This window comes from Bos indicus x Bos taurus, chromosome 24 (genome assembly GCF_003369695.1).
Source record: "Bos indicus x Bos taurus breed Angus x Brahman F1 hybrid chromosome 24, Bos_hybrid_MaternalHap_v2.0, whole genome shotgun sequence".
NCBI lineage: Eukaryota > Metazoa > Chordata > Mammalia > Artiodactyla > Bovidae > Bos > Bos indicus x Bos taurus.
In genome coordinates, this window is record NC_040099.1 from 62064145 (window position 1) to 62084067 (window position 19923).

Consider the following 19923-nt stretch of genomic DNA (forward strand, 5'->3'; position numbering starts at 1 on the left):
ACCAGAGAGCTAACCCCAGGGAGTATCAAATAGCGGGAACTCACACAAAGGAAAGCACTTGAAAAGGACCCAGCGTCACCCGCCGCCAGTAGCACCTGTGCAGGCTGCCTCATCCAGTCAACAAACAAAACAAAATACAAACCCAGTCATCAGCAGACAGGGTGGCCACCTCACTCAGCCTTGCCCGTCAGAGGAAAACAAGCAAACAAAAAAGCTCACACCAATCTCACCCTATATGAAGCTTACACAAACCACTGGACCGGTCATAGGAGGGCAGAAACCAAAAGGGAGAAAGAATTCAACCTTGAAGCTGGGGAAAAGGAGACCTCAGACACAGTCAGTTAAAAAAAATAATGAAAAGGTAGAGAAATACCACACAAATTAAGGAACAAACCAGAAACACAGATGTCCAAATAAATGAAGAGGAAATAGGCGAACTACCTGAAAAAGAATTTAGAGTAATAATAGTAAAGATGATCAAAAACCTAGAAAACGAAATGGTGAAAATGCAAGAATCAATTAACAAAGACCTAGAAGAATTAAAGAATAGACATACAGAGACAAACAATACAATTACTGAAATTAAAAATACTCTGGAAAGAATCAATAGCTGAAGCAGAAGAACGAATCAGTAAGCTGGAAGATAAAATGATGGAAATAACTTCTGAAGAGCAGAATAAAGTAAAAAGAATGAAAAGAACTGAGGATAGTCTCAGAGACCTCTGGGACAATATCAAACACACCAACATTCAAATAATAGGGGTCCCAGAAGAAGAGAAAACGAAAGCATATGAGAGAATTTTTGAAGACATTATAGTTGAACATTTCCCCAACATGGAAAAGGAAATCAAGACAATCAAGTCCAAGAGGCACAGAGAGTCCCATACAGGATAAACCCAAGGAGAAACATGCCAAGACACATACTAATCAAACTAACAAAGATTAAACACTAAGAGAGAATATTAAAAGCAGCAAGGGAAAAGCAAGTAACATACAAGGGAAATCCCACACATTGAACAGCTGATCTTTCAGCAGAAACTCTACAGGGCGGAAGGGAATGGTGGGATATATTTAAAGTACTGAAAGGGAAAAATCTACAACCAAGATTACTGTACCCAGCAAGGATCTCCTTCAAAATTGATGGAGAACTAAAAAGCTTTTCAGACAAGAAAAAGTTAAGAGAATTCAGTACCACCCAACCAACTTTACAACAAATGTTAAAGGGACTTATATAGTCACGAAATACAAGAGAAGAAAGAAGATCTACAAAATCAACCCCAAACAATTAAGAAAATGGCAAAAGGAGCATATATATCAATCATTACTTTAAATGGATTAAATGCTCTAACCAAAAGACACAGACTGGCTGAATGGATACAAAAACAAGACCCATATATATGCTGTCTACCAGAAACCCACTTCAGACTTAAACACACATATAGACTGCAAGTGAGAGGATAGAAAAATATATTCCATGCAAATGGGAAGCAAAAGAAAGCTGGAGTAACAATCCTATATCAGATAAAACAGACCTTAAAATAAAGAAGATTACAAGAGATAAGGAAGGACATTAAGTAATGATCAAGGGATCAGTCCAAGAGGAAGACATAACAATTGTAAATCTCTATGCACCCAACAGAGGAGCACCTCAATACATAAGACAAACACTAACAGATGTAAAAGGAGAAATGGACAGTAACACATTAATAGTAGGAGACTTCAACACCCCACTCACTCTAATGGACAGATCATCAAAACAGAAAATCAATAAGGAAACACAAGTCTTAAGTGATAACATTAGATGAAATGGATCTCACTGATATCTTCAGGACATTCCATACAAATGCAGAAGAATACACCCTCTTCTCAAGTGCACATGGAACATTCTCCAGAATAGACCACATCTAGGGTCTCAAATCAAACCTCAGTAAATTTAAGAAAATTGAAATCATATCAAGCATCTTCTCTGACCACAATGCTATGAGTCTAGATATCTATTACAAGGAAAAAAAAAAAAAAAAACTGTAAGAAACACAAACACATGGAGATTAAACAATACATTTCTAAATAACCAACAGGTTACTGAAGAAATCAAAAGGGAAATCAAAAAGTTTCTAGAAACAAATGACAGTGAAAGCACAACAATTCAAAACCTATGTGATGTAGCAAAAGCAGTTCTCAGAGCGAAGCTTATAGCAGTACAACCCTACCTCAAGAAACAAGAAAAACATCAAACAGACAACCTAACTTTATGCCTAGAACAACTGAAAAAGAAGAACAAAACCCCCCAAAATTAGTAAAAGGAAAAAATCGTAAAGATTTGAGCAGAAATAAATGAAAAAGAAATGAAAGAAAGAATTGTGAAGATGAATAAAACTAAAAGCTGGTTCTTTGAGAAGATAACCAAAATTGACAAGCCTTTAGCCAGACTCATCAAAAAAGAGAGAAGAATCAAATCAACAAAATTAGAAATGAAAAAGGAGTTTACAACAGATGAGGCAGAAACACAAAGGGTTAGAAGAGACTATTATGAACACCTATATGGCAATAAAATGGATAACCTGGAAGAAATGGACAGATTCTTAGAAAAGTTCAACTTCCAAGACTGAACCAGGAAGAAATAGAAATTATGAACAACCCAATGAGAAGACATTGAAATTGAAGCTGTGATCAAAAATCTCCCCAAAAACAAAAGCCCAGGATCAGATGGCTTCACAGGAGAATTCTATCAAACATTTAGAAAAGAGCTAATGCCTATCCTTTTAAATCTCTTTCAAAAAATTGTGGAAGAAGGAACACTTTCAAACTCATTCTACGAGGCCACCATGACCCTGATACCAAAACTAGACAAAGACAACACACAAAAAGAAAACCACAGACCAATATCACTGATGAACATAGATGCAAAACTCCTCAGCAAAATTTTAGCAAACAGAATTCAGCAACACATCACAAAGCTTGCACACCATGATGAAGTTGGGTTTATTTCAGGGATGCAAGGATTCTTCAATATATACAAATCAATCAATGTGATACACCAATTAACAAATTGAAAGATAAAAACCGTGTGATAATCACAAAAGATGCAGGAAAAACCTTTGACAAAATTCAGCACCATTTATGATTAAAATTCTCAAAAATATGGGCATAGAAGGAACCTATGTCAACATAGTAAAGGCCATATATGTTAAGCCTACAGCATACTTTATTCTCAGTGATGAAAAACTGAAAGCATTCTCCCTAAGATCAGGAACAAGACAAGGGTGTCCACTTTCACCACTATTATTCAACATCATTCTGGAATTCCTAGTTACAGCAATCAGAGAAGAAAAAGAAATAAAAGGAATCCAGATTGGAAAAGAAGAAGTCAAGCTCTCACTGTTTGCAGATGAGATGATACTATATATATAAAACCATAAAGATAGTATCAGAAAATTACTAGAGCTAATCAGTGAATTTAACAAAGTTGCAGGATACAAAATCAACACACAGAAATCACTTGCATCTCTATATACTAACAATAAAAAGTCAGAAAGAGAAATTAAGGAATCAATCCCATTCACCATTGCCACAAAAAGAATTAAATATCTAGGAATAAACTTACTTAAGCAGAAAAAAGAACTGTACACAGAAAATTATAAGACACTATTGAAAGAAGTCAAAGATAACATAAACAGATGGATAGATATTCCATGCTCCTGGGTAGGAAGAATCAATATTGTGAAAATGAGCATACTACCAACACAATCTACAGATTCAGTGAGATCCCTATCAAATTACCAATGACATTTTTCACACAACTAGAACAAAAAATTTCAGAGTTCATATGGAAACACAAAAGAACCCGAATAGCCAAAGCAGTCTTGAGAAAGAAGAATGGAGCTGGAGGAATCAACCTTCCTGGCTTCAGATTATACTACAAAGCTACAGTCATCAAGACTTGCTCAAACTCATGTCCATTGAGTCGGTGATGCCATCCATTCATCTCATCCTCAGTCGTCCCCTTCTCCTCCTGCCCCCAATCCCTCCCAGCATCAGGGTCTTTTCAAATGAGTCAGCTCTTCACATCAGGTGGCCAAAGTATTGGAGTTTCAGTTTCAACATCAGTCCTTCCAATGAACACCAAGGACTGATCTCCTTTAGGATGGGCTGGTTGGATCTCCTTGCAGTCTAAGGGACTCTCAAGAGTCTTCTCCAACACCACAGTTCAAAAGCAGCAATTCTTCAGCATTCAGCTTTCTTGATAGTCCAACTCTCACATCCATACATGACTACTGGAAAAACCATAGTCTTGACTAGATGGACCTTTGTTGACAAAGTAATGTCTCTGCTTTTTAATATGCCATCTAGGTTGGTCATAACTTTCCTTCCAAGGAGTAAGCGTCTTTTAATTTCATGGCTGCAATCACCATCTGCAGTAATTTTAAGCTAAGCTAAGCTAGCTAAGTCACTGTAGTCGTGTCCGACTCTGTGCGACCCCATAGACGGCAGCCCACCAGGCTCCCCCGTCCTTAGGATTCTCCAGGCAAGAACACTGGAGTGGGTTGCCATTTCCTTCTCCAATGCATGAAAGTGAAAAGTGAAAGTGAAGTCGCTCAGTCGTGTCTGACACCTAGCGACCCCATGGACTGCAGCCCACCAGGCTCCTCCGTCCATGGGATTCTTCAGGCAAGAGTACTGGAGTGGGGTGCCATTGCCTTCTCCAGCAGTGTTTTGGAGCTCCCCAAAACAAAGTCAGCCACTGTTTCCACTTTTTCCCGGTCTATTTGCCATGAAGTGATGGGACTGGATGCCATGATCTTAGTTTTCTGAATGTTGAGCTTTAAGTCAACTTTTTCACTCTCCTCTTTCACTTTCATCAAGAGGCTCTTTAGTTCTTCCCTTTCTGCCATAAGGGTGGTGTCATCTCCGTATATGAGGTTATTGATGTTTCTCCTGGCAGTATAATTAAGATTCACCAAGTCTCTATTTAAATATGCACCCTGTGATAACGCACATGCTGTGCTGAAGGAGACATATTTGAGGAGGTGCATTCCAGAACTGTTGACCATGACAGTAGAAAAAATATGTATATTAAAGAAGGGAAATAAAGGTTTACACAATATCCAGCAGCTGTGAACATAAATAGGCTTCCCTGGTGGCTCAGATGGCAACGACTTGGTCTGCAATGTGAAAGGTTTGATCCTTCGGTTGGGAAGATCCCCTGGAGAAGGAAAGGGCAAAAATTAATCTGAACATAATTGTTCATTTATGTTCATAAATGAAATGAACATAAATGTGTCAGATATTCATGTGCCAAAGAGGATACATCCTCAAACAGAGTGCCCAGTGAAGAAAAAGCATGTTGCCAAGTGATGAGTAGTTACCATTTTACTTGTGGGTGGGAAAGAGGGACAGTTGATCACTGAAATGTAATTCTGGGAACGTAGGTGACGTGCTTGCTGGAGAAATGTAGGGATGGGCTGGGTGCTATATAACGCCTATTGTGATAGATGATTTGCATTGAGAATCATCTGCTTTACATGTGGTTTGTCTACAGAAACACCGAGACACTGACAGCGTCTGTGCTTTGTCTTCCAGGCTGAGGCTAACCCAGGTGGGAGCGGATTCCTCGCGTGCCCCTCTATCCACTGTAGTCTAACCAATCACACCTCTGAAACTTCCCTTCTGGAGCCCAACAGTGGCTTCCTCATCGCCTCCTGATGGTCCCCTCTCAGTCTTTACAGTGAATTTTCTGAAAGACTCGTCTCTTGCTGAGTCCTCTTTCTTGGAATCCTATCTTCAGCTGTCCTCCACACCTCTGACCTTCTCTCTCAAACTCACTTCCTGTGGCCACCCTTAGCGTTAGTCCCTCAGTCATGTCCGACTCTTTGCCACCCCATGGACTGTGGCCCCCAAGGCTTCCGCGTTCATGGGGTTCTCCAGGCAAGAACACTGGAGTGGGTTGCCATGCCCTTCTCCGGGGGATCTTCCCCATCCAAGGATGGGACCTGGGTCTCCTGCGTTGCAGGTGGGTTCTTTACCATCAGTGCCATCAGGGAAGCCACCAGGTTTCTTCATTGCCTGGGGATGGACGTCAGGTGCTCTCTGTGTTCTGCCTGGTGCTCACCCACCCCAGCAGCAGCTTCCGACGAGGATCCCTGGCCCACTTCTCTCAGCTCCGTGCCATTCTCTCCCCTCCCTCCCACTCCGTTCTCCATCCTCTCCACAGCTCCCATCTCCAGAACCATTCCTGCAGCCCTTCCTTTCATTAGTTTTGGATTGACATTTAGCATTCTAATGGATTATTATAGCTTAATGAAGGACTGATTAATTCCTTGAAAGTGAAAAGAAAGTGAAATCGCTCAGTCGTGTCTGACTCTTTGCGACCTCATGGACTGTAGCCTACCAGGCTCCTCTGTCCATGGGATTTTCCAGGCAAGAGTACTGGAGTGGGTTGCCCTTTTAGTTAAAATTTTATTGTATAGCTTCTCGCCTTATCAGAAAAATGACACTGCCTCCTGCCTCAGCTTTTATGGGTCTTTGCTAATGTTTCACTAGGATGAGTGTATCTTTGGAACAGAAAGAGAGCCTTTTCTTTGTGCATCAGCTAGGAACCACTGACTGCTGGCCTCTCAGATTTGGATGAAGGCTCTTGATTCCATTTGCATGTAGGGATGGTCACATGATGTGTTTAATCATCGTATTTTTATGGCTTCCTAGTGATTCATTGTTCAGAGAAAGGGTTCTCAGCTATTTTCTAGGATTTGGCCCTGGGCTTAGTGAAGGGTGTGGACCACGGTGGTAGAAGCAGGGACTAAGCGACAAGGGAGGTTTGCAAGGATCCTTTACAGTAGGTGACAAATGACTTCCTGAATCTCATCCCATCAGAGACCATGACAGCACTGTACATTTCCCTCTTCATGGCTTCCAGAAGCAGCCTCTGTGTTCCTAGAAATGATGCTGGCTTTAGCACATATCTCACCAGGACCTCCAGGGACAGCTGTCAGCACCACCTTCAGTTCCTCAGTGATCCAAGCAGGATAGCATCAACTCCATAGACTCCGGTAAGTATCTAGTATTGCACAAGAGATGCCTGGCTCTAACTCGTTGCAGTGATGTCCTCCCTGTGTGTGACGGTCACTTGGCAGAATATCCGAATTATCTGTACTTCCTGTCAAAGATGTATTGCTCAAATCAAAGAATTTCCTTGAATTTTGATTTGTAATATTATTTCATTTGTATGTATGTGATTGTTTGAAAATATTTTTTAAAATTGCTGACATACTTGAGTTTTGCACTAGCTAATTAAGGTCATCCAGCAGTTTAGGCAGGGGAGTGTGAGGGGCTCCTTTCTGCTCTCAAGCAGCATGTCGGATTCCTAGGACGTGCGCCGTGGTATACCTGAAACTGAGGCTTAAAACCACTGGCACTCATTCTCCCTCTCTTCTGAACGCCTGGGGCCTAAAATCAATGTGTTCTCAGCACACACTTCCTCTGAAGGCTCCAGAGGAGAAAGCTTTGCCTCTTGCAGGCTCGATGGTCCCTAGAGTTCCTGGGCTTGAGCGTCTGTCTTTACGTGGCTCTTCTCTGAATGTCTCTTCTCTTCTTCTGAGGATCCTAGTCATTGTGTTAGGGTCCACCCTGAGTCAGTATGATCTTGTGTTAAGTAGTTATGTCTGTGACTTACTTCCAAATAAGGTCACAACCTATGATTAGGCATGAATTTTCTTATGTGGAAGGGGGGTGTTTTCGTCAATCCAGTACGATCAGCCATCCTATAAGCCAAACTAAAAAGTTTTATGAGTTTGGAGAGAAGTCATGGAAGTAATTTTGGTGTGTATTATTCAATTAATGCATAAAATGTATTTTTAACAGTCTGGTCAAAAACATTTTTTCCTGTGATAGATAGACTCTTCATTTGGTGGTGGTGGTGGTTTAGTCACTAAGTTCTGACTCTTGTGACCCCATGGACTGTAGCCTGCCAGGCTCTTCCGTCCATGGGATTTTCCAGGTAAGAATACTGGAGTGGGCTGCCATTTCCTTCTCCAACTCTTCATTTAGTTTATCTCTAGAAACGTTTGCTGCTGCTGCTGCTTAGCCACATCAGTCGTGTCCGACTCCGTGCGACCCCACAGATGGCAGCCCACCAGGCTCCTCTATCCCCGGGATTCTGATTCTTAAAAGAATGAAATCATGCCATTAGCAGCAACATGAATGGACCTAGAGATGATCGCACTGGGTGAAGTAAGTCAGACAAAGGAGGAGAAATACTGTATAACACCTCATGTGCAGAACCTAGAAGAGACAACACAAATAAACTTGGTTATAAAACAGAAACAGACTCAGGGACTTGGAGAAGGAACTTAGGGCCCAGGCGGGAGGGCGTGGGAAGGGACAGTCAGCGCGCTGGGGAGAGAGGTGCACACTACCACATCTAAAACGGATAAACAGCTGACTGGTGCTTGGAGCACAGAACCTCTGCTCACTGTCACCTGCAGCCTGGATGGGAGGGGAGCTCGGGGGAGAATGGAAACGTGTGTGTGTGTGGCTGAGTCTCTTCACTGCTCCCCTGAATCTATCACAACGTTGTTTATTGGTTATACCACAATACAAAATAAAAAGTTTTAAAAAGTGTTATTTTAATTTAAAAACTGCTATTAACAAAGTTCAGTATTCTATGTTAGATGTGGAACAAGTAAGTGTTTAAGAGTCTACATCTTTATCTTAAATGAAAAAGCACAGAGAAATTATGCTTTGAAAGTGTTAGCTGCTCAGTCGTGTCTGACTCTTGCAACCCCGTGGACTGTAGGCCGCCAGGCTCCTCTGTCCATGGCATTTCTCAGGCAGGAAGACTGGAGTGGGTACCATTCCCTTCTCCAGGGGCTCTTCTCCATCCAGGGATCGATCCTGAGGCTCCCGCATTGCGGGCGGATTCTTCACCGTCTGACCTCCAGGGAAGCCCTAACTAAGCTCTGATTCATCTCACTAACAGATGATATTGGAGTAAAATGCTTTCATGTTTAGTAATCGTTTATCTTTTTTTGGTGTTTTTTGTTTTCATTTCCCATGATCATGTTGCTCTAAGTGTTTCAAAGGTCTCTTTTGTATTGAGATGTAAGTAAATTTACTCTTTAAAAGATTGTCACATAGAGAAATGACATAACATGCACTCTTCCTGTTCAGCTGCTTTTTTGCACAGTGTAGTGTGTAGGAATTTTATCTATGTCACTGTAGGAATCAGAGATTTCTGTTCTTTTGTTTCTATAAAAGTTCCGGGAAAAAAAAAAAAAAAAAAAGCAAGCTCCGATAAAAGTTTGAGGCTTTGCCAGCTTTTCAGCCATTATGACGGAGAAGGCGATGGCACCCCACTCCAGTACTCTTGCCTGGAAAATCCATGGATGGAGGAGCCTGGTAGGCTGCAGTCCATGGGGTCGCTAAGAGTCGGACACGACTCAGCGACTTCACTTTCACTTTTCACTTTCATGCATTGGAAAAGGAAGTGGCAACCCACTCCAGTGTTCTTGCCTGGAGAATCCCAGGGACGGGGGAGCCTGGTGGGCTGCCGTCTCTGGGGTCGCACAGAGTCGGACTCGACTGAAGAGACTCAGCAGCAGCAGCAGCAGCAGCAGCAGCCGTTATGAATAAAATTTCAATGAACATTTGTATGCTAGTCCTTTTGTGATGGTGGTATTCACATCTCCTGGGTAAAATCAAGTCATGGAATTACTAGATTGTCTGGTCAGTATACATTTGACTTTACAAGAAAGTACCAATATGAGTATCTTGCACACTTGAGAAAGACTTTCTCTAGAAGGACATTGCTCAACCATGGAGATTTTTAAGTTTTCTGGAGGAACATCACCCAGATAGCAGTGTTAGGACACCGTAGCCTCCTGTCCCCCAAAGAGATCAAGAAGGAGACAACTCTTCTTGAACAAAAACAGCTCACAAAGAAGAAATGGTAATGATGTGATGTGGCAGAGGTATCAGTGTGAGCTGGGATGGTGATCACTTTGCAGAAAATCAGTGGGTCAGATCCACACGTTGTCCACCTTCTTCTTGCTCAGTGTTACGGGTCAATTATATCTTAATAAAGATGGAAAAATTAAAATTATAAGACTGTTTTCCAAAGTGGTTGCAGTTTTTGTATCTCTACCAGATGTATAGGAGAGTTCTGACTGATCCACGTTCTCTCCACATGGGGTTTGAACAGCCTTTTTAGCTTTGGCCAACCCAATGGGGACCAGGTGGTATCCTGGGGAGAGGTATTTTGTATGAACATGAGATTCTTTATTAAACTTCTATTATCTGTATTTTTATTTTTTAAACCACATAAATATTTTCACTATGTTCCATTCAAAAATAACATTATTGATGTATGACTGATGTAGAAAGTGCTGGACATGTTTAACGTATACAACTTTGTGAGTTTTGAGATGAGAATGCATCTGTGAAACCATCACCCCAATCTGTGTAGTAAACATGTCTGTCACCTCCAAAAGATTCCTCCTGGCCTAAGGAGAGCTATGTTTTAGGAAATAGATACTGCTAATACTTGACATTTAAGTATTTGTGTATTTCAGGGTCACGTGCAGGCCTGCCCTTCTTCTCACTGTATACTCCCCCAGTCTGATCCCATTCTTGCCTTCAGCTATGATTACCACAGCTCTCTCAGTAACTCTGTTATCTGTCTATTCCTGGTATTGTCTTCCTAATCTAATTAGAGATTCAGTTCGTATTCCATCTCTGAGTTCTGGACTCTTATATTTAAGTTCTTAACACGGGTTATAAAGCCTTTCACACTCTGGTAACAGTCCACCTCTTCAACCTCATCATGCTCTACTATTTTGAATTTTTATATATGACCATATCTTTCTAAATTACCTTTTCTATGTGTGGTGGTTCACTTAGACTTTGTTGATAAGAAAAAAAAGGAAAAGCAATGAACGACATGAATAAATCATTGTTTTATTGATAATGTATTTCACAAAATCAAAAACTTTAGACATGTAAGTGTCCCACATACCACCTAAATTCAAAGAAATGTGAGTGCCTAGGTGAAGAGTATATATGATTTACAGTATATATTTTTTAGTATATGTAACTTTTAAATAAGAGCTATGATATTTGAAGCTTAGTAGAGATAGAGTATAGAAATAATCTTTTCTTATTAATTTATTTTAAGTGGAGGCTAATTAGTTTACAATATTGTGGTGGTTTTTGCCATACATTGACATTAATCAGCTAATCTTTTAAAATATATTGAACATTTTGTGCAGAGAGGAGTTATCACGGAGAGTTAGAGTCCGTTTACATGTTTGTAGAAGGACAGCGATAGACAGACGTCGTATTCATATTCCACCAGTACATGCTCAGTGGTGACTGTGAGATGGAAAGGAAAACGCATCCAAGGGAACCTGTTGCACCAGCATTCAAGCTCCGGAAACAGCTCTCTGAATGTCCCCGAGTGTGGCCGCTGCCCAAGGACGTCTAAGGGGAAGAGACTCGGCCACAGAAGAGGATGCTGTTGGTCTTGATGTGCTTGATGAGGAACAGGAAAGGGTGATCGCAGCGGAAACTCTCTCGAAACGGTGCTGATAAGACACGAACACCCACACCGGTAGCAGCCGCGGCCTCCGTGCCCTCCTCGGTCACCTCCACAAAGGACTTGTGGATGACCTTTGACACCACCAGATCGCGTCCCCTGGTCATGCCCGAGAAGTCGGCCACCCCATCACGGAAGGCGTCCACCATCCCCAGGGCTTGCAGTGTGGGCACGAGGTCGTAGCTCTCTTCCACTTTAAACCGAGGCAGGTATAAGTCCACTTCTCTCTTCCTCATATTCTGTGGGCTCGTCCACGCTATTAACTTCTCAGCAGTGAGCTGGTCTTCAAGCTGTAACAGTGGAAAAGGAACAACTGTCAGGATTCTCATGGTCATGGAGCCCACCTAACCTTGGATTGAAATGTCTGGGAAACCTTTATTTTAACAGTAAACATGAATACAGGAGATTCAGTTTATTAGATTTTCTCTGAGGAGGAAACAATAACAGTCCTGAATATATATCATATGATCAAATAAATGTTTTTATACATTTATAACTTTGCTCTTTCTATGTATGTATGTACACTATATACGCGTATACAGAAATGTCTATACACATGTGTGGATGTGTGTTATATAAACATGCACCCAGAAATGAAACAACATGTGTTTCATGTGAAGGTCATGTCTGACACTTTGTGACCCCATGGTCTGTATCCCTCCAGGCTCCTCTGTCCATGGCATTTCCCAGGCAGAAATACTGGAGTGGGTTGTCATTTCTTCCTCGAGGGGACCTTCCTGACCCAGGGATTGAACCCGTGTCTCCTGTGGCTCGCACACTGTAGGCAGATTCTTTACCATTGAGCCACTGGCACCTACTCCAGTACTCTTGCCTGGAAAATCCCATGGATGGAGGAGCCTGGTGGGCTGCAGTCCATGGGGTCGCTAAGAGTCGGACACGACTGAAGTGACTTAGCAGTAGCAGTAGCAGTAGCAGATGTTATTATTTTTTTTTGTTCTATGCTGCCAGCCAGTACTACCAATCTATGAGCAGCCCACACAAGCACTGAATCACTGGAAATGTGAGCAATGGCATGGAGCACTGTGAATACCAGGTTTTACCTCCTGCAGACCGTCTACTTCATTGGGCAGCAGCACCAACATGCTTAGCTCTTCGCCTTTGTACGGGATTTCCAGGATCTTGGCTTGCACGTCCTCCAGTGACGCGAACTTGAAACTATTGGTTTGTTTCATCATCCGCACAGGTTTGCTTGTATCCTGCAGTAAATTCATGTGCAAAAGAATGCCAGGTGAGCAGTAGGCCAGAAAAAAAGATAGTATTATTGAGACACCAAACTCAGCCTCCTAAGAGATGATCTGGGAAATTTGTGTCTTAGAGATAAGAGTTTCTTCAAGGAATCCCAAGTAAATAAAGTTTAAAAAAAGGACAAGAAAATAAGCCTTGACAAATTCTATCTTCTATACGAGTTATATATTAATTACTATGCGTTTACATTTCACAGTGCATGTAGCTACACTTGGTTATACACGTAAATTACAGACAATACCTTGTTCAGCCAAAACTTTTCCTCTGCAGTATGTTCTTCCTTAAATTTCTGGTTCCACTGCCCTTTGAAGTAGACGGCATTCACCAGAACCAGAGCAGTAGAGCTGTCGAGAGAGTCTTTGGGAAATAGGTCCTTGATTTTTCCTGCAAAGACAGAAAATCAAAGGTCTGTCATGAAAGGCACGAGTGGTTGATCTGTCAGATGCGTTGAAGTTACAAGTGATGATTAAATATTGACACGTCAGCCCGTGAGGGACTCCACGCCCAGCGGTTCACCAGGTGAGGCTTTGCTCACAGCCTGAGCCTGATGGAGTCGCCCTCATGCAGACGCCCCTGCTCCTGACTGGGAAGGTGTTCAGTCTGTGTGTGTGGGGACATCAGTCATTTCACAAGGAATCCTGATGAACTGATTTCTGATATTTAAGATGCCATGATATTTCTATGATACTTAAGATGCCATGCTGTGCTAAGCCTCTTCAGTCTGTGAGCCCACGGACTGCAGCCCACCAGGCTCCTCTGTCCATGGGACTCTCTAGGCAAGAATACTGGAGTGGGATGCCGTGCCCTCCTTCAGGGGCTCTTCCTGACCCAAGAATTCTGGGTGATCAATTCTGACAATACCTTGTTCATCAGAACTGATGAACAGGTCATCAATTCTGAAGAACTGATTTCAGCTGACCTTTACTGGTCAGTTTTCTTCTTCCCTTTCCTCCCTTCCTGTTCCCTCAATAGCTTTGTCTCTTGTTTCCATTCCCTGTCTTCTTCATTCTGCACATTGAGTTGCTGTAGGTTAAGCCTATGTTTCGGAAGGGAGGTAGGATATGGTTCATGGGATGGAGACGTCCAGCCCCTCCCTGGGTGGGAGGACACTGTGACAATCCAGTGGGAGGGGGACGTGGGCCAGGACCCTTCTCCTGCAGGTGGTCATTTCTGCAAGAAGGATGATGTAACGGAGAGCGGCTTGTTTCCCAGTTAAGAAAGCAAAAGTGGACTCTTCATATTTTCTCTTAGGGATTATAACCCGGAAGTTACGCCTTTAATTTAGAAACAACTTATGAATCAACCTGAAGTCTGAGCAGAGACTTGGGATCCACAAGACACTGTAATCCAGACCCAGCTGTGCCTGCAGGGGGCTGGCCCTGGGAGCACCCCCACCCGTTTCTCTCCGCATGACGTGGACCGTCCACCCCCTGCAGGGCCTCCCCCTGTTCCTAAAGCCCGGTCAGGGTCCAGCACCGTGTTCACACACAGTGGGGACTCAGCCGGGATTTGTAATGAGTGACTCTCTCATAACCTACCATTGGTTTGGCTCTCCACCCAGGAATTAATCATCTTTCGACTTTCCTCTGCAGCATTTTTAAAATCAGCAGATTCCACACTGGCTAGGTAAAATTTCTGAACATTATCCATGTATTCCTATGACACGAGCAGGAAGGAAGCAGGAATGAAAAGTAATTTATCAGTAACTATGTAGGTATTCCCAAATTAAATGTGTTAAATCCTGATCAAGCAGAGTTCACAAGCCAATCCCTAGCCCCCCTCACTGGTGTGCTATCAGCCTCTGGCCACTCCAGCGGGTGCGGTTGTGGTCGGGGAGCCTGGCGCCCCTGGGAGTAATGCCCCCATGTGGGTCCCCAGGCTCCTCTGCACCCCCCCGCCCCCATTAGGAGATGTGGCCCGAGGACCCGGGATGCAGACCAAAGGCGTGACAGACCAGGAAACTTACCTGGAGAAACCGAAACTCCTTTTCTCCGTAGAGCCTGTTGGCAACACTCAGATCATAGGCATCAGTGGATTTCTTTAATTCCATCAGAAGCTTTTGAAAGTGATGATGAACATTTCCTGGCCTTTCAACCTTCAAATGTCGAAAAGTGAGCTCATTGGAATCTCTGTCAATGTGAACTCTACACCCCCAGGGGTCTGTTGGATCCCTGTCTGGAGAGGGGTATCCCCAGGGATGATGGTTGTGGTTATTTCCCCTAATTGGCGCGTGTTACTGGAATTAGCTTTCCTAATCTTTACATTAAATCTTCCAGGTAACTCTCTCTTCCTGCTCTAACACACTCCAACCTTTTCTCTGTTGAACTAGAGATGCATCAGCATTCCATTATTGCACTGTCTCTCAGTCGTCTCCAGCGGTTAGGGTAAAGGTCTCAGCTAAACATAAGCTCCTGGAGGCCTGGAGCCATAGAGCATTTCTAAGTCACCAGCTGTGTGAGAACATGAACTCTGTGTGTCGTCTATGCTGTGATTCGATGCCCTGTTATATCCTTTGGGGGATTACCTTCGAAGACCTGTTGACTGTGATCTGTGGCTCTTCACTGTGATGGCCACACTTCCCAGTGCGGGAACAGTGGGTGCCAGATAGCCTGGGAACAGCTGTACCTCAGCATCTCTAAGTCTTCAGTGCCATTCGCATGAAGACAGGAGAGCTCAGAGAGCTTAGAAACTTCTCCAAGGAGATACAGATAACTTTTTCAACATAAGCTTGTCTCAGTTCAGAATCTCTCACTTTCTGGCTAAGAGTTTTAGACTATTTAGATAAACCGTAGCTCTCATTCATTTTCCAAAATACTCCATAATACACTTGATCGTATGCTTATTGCTCTTAATCTAAGAGCTAATTAAATCTATGCAATTATAGGAACATATTGTGATTAATATACTCATTTTATTCTATATAATAATATATAACCTTTATGAGAGTTTCCAGAGTTTACCAGCGTTTACCAGAGTTTCCTGGCCCTGCTGTCCTATTTGAATGTATTTGGGTGCGATGCAGCAACCCTTTTATTGCCCCTGGCTAATTGGGATGGAGTCACTGTGGCTGAGAGCCATCGTATTTTTGCCATGTTCCTCATTCCTGAAGAGCAGATCACTATTTGAAGCTCCTTCAGGTTTCAGAGTCCCTGATGTTAAGCATATGCTTCTCTCCTTTCAGAAAAACAAAGATATGAAGTAAATAAGTGAAGGGAAGGGAAGGGAAGTGAAGTTGCTCAGTCATGTCTGACTCTTTGTGATCCCACGGACTGTAGCCTACCAGGCTCCTCCGTCCATGGGATTTTCCCGGCAAGAGTACCGGAGTGAGTTTCCATTTCCTTCTCCAGGGCATCTTCCTGACCCAGGGATCGAACCCAGGTCTCCCTCATTGCAGGCAGATGCTGTGCCGTCTGAGCTACCAGGGAAGTAAATAAGCATGTAATGTGAAATGAGAGGGCTTTCCAGGTGGTGCCAGTGGTAAAGAACCTGTCTGCTGATGCAGGAGACATGAGAGATGCTGGCTCAGTCCCTGGGGTGGGAAGATCCCCTGGAGGCGGGTACGGCAACCCACTGCAGTATTTTTGCCTGGAGAATCCCACGGACAGAGGAACCTGGAGGGTTACAGTTCATGGGGTCACAATGAGTAGGACATAACCGAAATGATTTCCCACGCGCACACACGGGAACTGAGAAACCACTCTCTCCAGTTTGCCTAGCATGACCTCTAAAAATGGACTTTTCCCAGTCTATCTGAAATCCCCAGTTTAAGCTACGACCCTCTTGGACATATGACCCTCTCTACATCCAATGCTCTCTGACTCACGGGATTTCTTGTCGCTGTTCCTCTTGGCTTCTCTGTGATTTCATTGAAGTGAAGGACCTGGAGAAGACAGGGAGTGGGACAAGGAGTCTGTAATGATCTATACACATCAGAGTAAGTAAAAAAGAAAGAACGGAAGGACAAAAGAATACCCACAAACAAAACTATATACCAAATAACCGCCCCTCACGAGACAAACTCAAGAGGAAACAAAAAGCACACAGAAATGTTCAGTGAAAGCTTCATCCTTAAAAAACACAGTCTGTGTGTGGAAAACACAAAGCTGCTTGAGCGCTGTCCACTTTAAAGAACCGTGTCTCGTTTCTCATTCATCATTGAGGAAACATGTAAAGAGGTCTCCCGTAGATTTTAGTCAGGGCCTCACTTTCAGTGAAGTCTTCCATTAAAGCCTCACCTTTGGTTGTTGGGCAACTGGAGGGCTTCATCCCAGCCCCCAGAGGAAGTCCAGGCACAGGAAGCAGGTGGGGAGCCCTGCGGGAGAGTGCGTGCCCCTCTCTGTGCCCACCCAGTCGTGGGGCTGCTTGAGCTTCTCGTGGGACACAGGGACAGCAAACCTGTGGTCATCTGCACAGCAGCCAGCCGACAACCCATGCAAACCTGTGCGGGAAAGGCAGCTGCCACCTACCTTCTGCATTTGTGATGCGGTGTTTTCTTGGGCCCCTAAGTAAGTCATGGCTAAGGCTGACGAGATACTTAAAGGGGAATAGAAGATATTTTCCTTCTTTGATTGTCTGATCTGATGGAACAGATCAATTCCAAGGTGGATGATTGCTTCACCGAGGGAACTCATGGTGGCTGGATGTGGTCTGGGATTCCTGGAAGAGCATCAGACGCATTTTATCATCACTCTAGGGAAGGAAGGTAGTCTGTAATACTGTAATAATTTTTTTTAATGCTGTATATGTGGGGTGGGTGATTCTGGCAATCAACATTTCTCCTCTTCTTACTTTTGAAGCCTTTTAAAATGAACAGTATGCATTTCATAATTAGAGGACTATTGAAATTAGTTTTTAAAGAACATTTGTGAAAAAGTAATAGAATATCTTTATCTTTTCCTCCTTAGTGATTACATTAAGACTGGGTAAAAAATGATTCATAACAGACACCAGGCAAAGACTGTTGTGGTAACATTCAGCCATCTCCTGTTAGGCACCTTCCTCTATAGTAGGATCTTACTTGAAGGATTTGTGGGTCTTGGACATCCTACCCCTGATCACATGTGCTTCCAAAGAAGCAAGGTTTTTTGGGAAATAAATAAATAATCTAAGAACTAAATCAGGAGAAAAAAAAGGTGTTTTACTTTTGCTCTGGGAGAATAAGTGAAGTACCACCATACCAAAGAAATATTAATAGAAGCAGCGTAAAAAAAGACCGTGAAAGTGAAAGTGAAGTCTCTCAGTTGTGTCTGACTCTTTGTGACCCCATGGACAGAGTCCATGGGATTTTCCAGGCAAGAATACTGGAGTGGGTTGCCATTTCTTCCTCCCGGAGATCTCCCCTACCAGGGATTGAAGCTGGGTCTCCCCCATTGTAGGCTGATGCTTTACCATCTGAGCCACCAGGGAAGTCATAAAAAAAGAACATAATCCTTTTTATTGTCAGAAAGGATTCATGGAGTTACACAGAGCTTCTGGAAGCACTTACCTGTGTTCCTGGAGGAGGTGGGCAGGCGGTCTGCAAGCCTGTGTGCCGGGAGCGCTCTGCCCTGGATATATCCCTCTCTATCCGCCTCCAGTGCCTCAAAGCAGCTGGTATTTCAAGTAGATCAACTTTTGATTTCTTTACCAGGTACTGTCACATTTATAAGCACAAAGTCTTTGTGAGTGAAGATTAAATGATTGTCCAGTTCCTGTACTTCTTTCTCATCCCAGAAGAAACTGAGAACTGTGATCACTAGCTCCTGTCAACCACCTGTAGGCGTCTAAACCAACGACAATACAGCTAAGCCCCGACTTCTTACATGCCCTGATCCATTATTTCCAAACAGATACAAGCCATAAAAATCTGTCTTCTCTTACATGTTGAATTGCCCTTAAGACCACTTCTAACAAAAATGATTAAATAGCTTACATTTTCTATTTTATGTTCTGAGAGCTGGTCCAACCTGACGATGTCCTTGGGATTTATTCACATAACTAGAAAAATATTTCAAACTTTCAGTTTAAGAGATACTGGCAAAGTGTCTCAGCCATGTGTGGAGAATAGGTATCAGTTGCCTTCCCCAAAAAGCGGGACCTGGGCTGCGGTCCTCCCTGTGACCCATCCTCCTGACAGCCCCCCAGCTGGTCCCCGAGTTCTAATATCAAAGGAAAGCTCTTTTTCCTGAGAGAGTTGCCTGCTCTCAGGAGGAACAAGATGTAAATAAACAGGGGTCATTTGGGGGGCAGTTTTCTCATTCTTAAACAAAGATGTATCAGAAAAATAAATTGAGGTCCATTATGAAGAGATGGGAATACCAGACCACCTGACCTGCCTCTTGTGAAACCTATATGCAGGTCAGGAAGCAACAGTTAGAACTGGACATGGAACAACAGACTGGTTCCAAATAGGAAAAGGAGTACGTCAAGGCTGTATATTGTCACCCTGCTTATTTAACTTCTATGCAGAGTGCATCATGAGAAACGCTGGGCTGGAAGAAGCATAAGCTGGAATCAAGATTGTCGGGAGAAATATCAATAACCTCAGATATGCAGATGACAGCACCCTTATGGCAGAAAGTGAAGAGGAACTCAAAAGCCTCTTGATGAAAGTGAAAGAGGAGAGTGAAAAAGTTGGCTTAAAGCTCGACATTCAGAAAAGTAAGACCATGGCATCCGGTCCCATCACTTCATGGGAATTGGATGGAGAATCAGTGGAAATTGTGTTAGACTTTTTTTTTGGGGCTCTAAAATCACTGCAGATGGTGACTGCAGCCATGAAATTAAAAGATGCTTACTCCTTGGAAGGAAAGTTATGACCAACCTAGATAGCATATTCAAAAGCAGAGACATTACTTTGCCAACAAAGGTCTGTCTAGTCAAGGCTATGGTTTTTCCTGTGGTCGTGAATGGATGTGATAGTTGGACTGTGAAGAAGGCTGAGCGCTGAAGAATTGATGCTGTTGAACTGTGGTGTTGGAGAAGACTCCTGAGAGTCCCTTGGACTGCAAGGAAATCCAACCAGTCCATTCTGAAGGAGATCAGCCCTGGGATTTCTTTGGAGGGAATGATGCTAATGCTGAACCTCCAAT

At 43.1% G+C, this 19923-nt stretch overlaps 1 protein-coding gene across 1 annotated transcript; it reads right to left on the reverse strand.

Moving 5' to 3' along the window:
• Positions 1-10931: 10931 nt before the first annotated feature.
• On the reverse strand, positions 10932-17499 carry LOC113882855 (serpin B3-like). The gene is made up of 7 exons (XM_027526013.1): positions 17320-17499; positions 16677-16733; positions 14820-14948; positions 14392-14509; positions 13095-13237; positions 12649-12804; positions 10932-11877 (listed from the first exon to the last, which is right to left on the reverse strand). Exons 1-7 carry the CDS (start codon positions 17482-17484, stop codon positions 11473-11475), a joined length of 1173 nt encoding a protein of 390 aa, XP_027381814.1. The 5' UTR covers positions 17485-17499; the 3' UTR covers positions 10932-11472.
• Positions 17500-19923: the final 2424 nt, after the last annotated feature.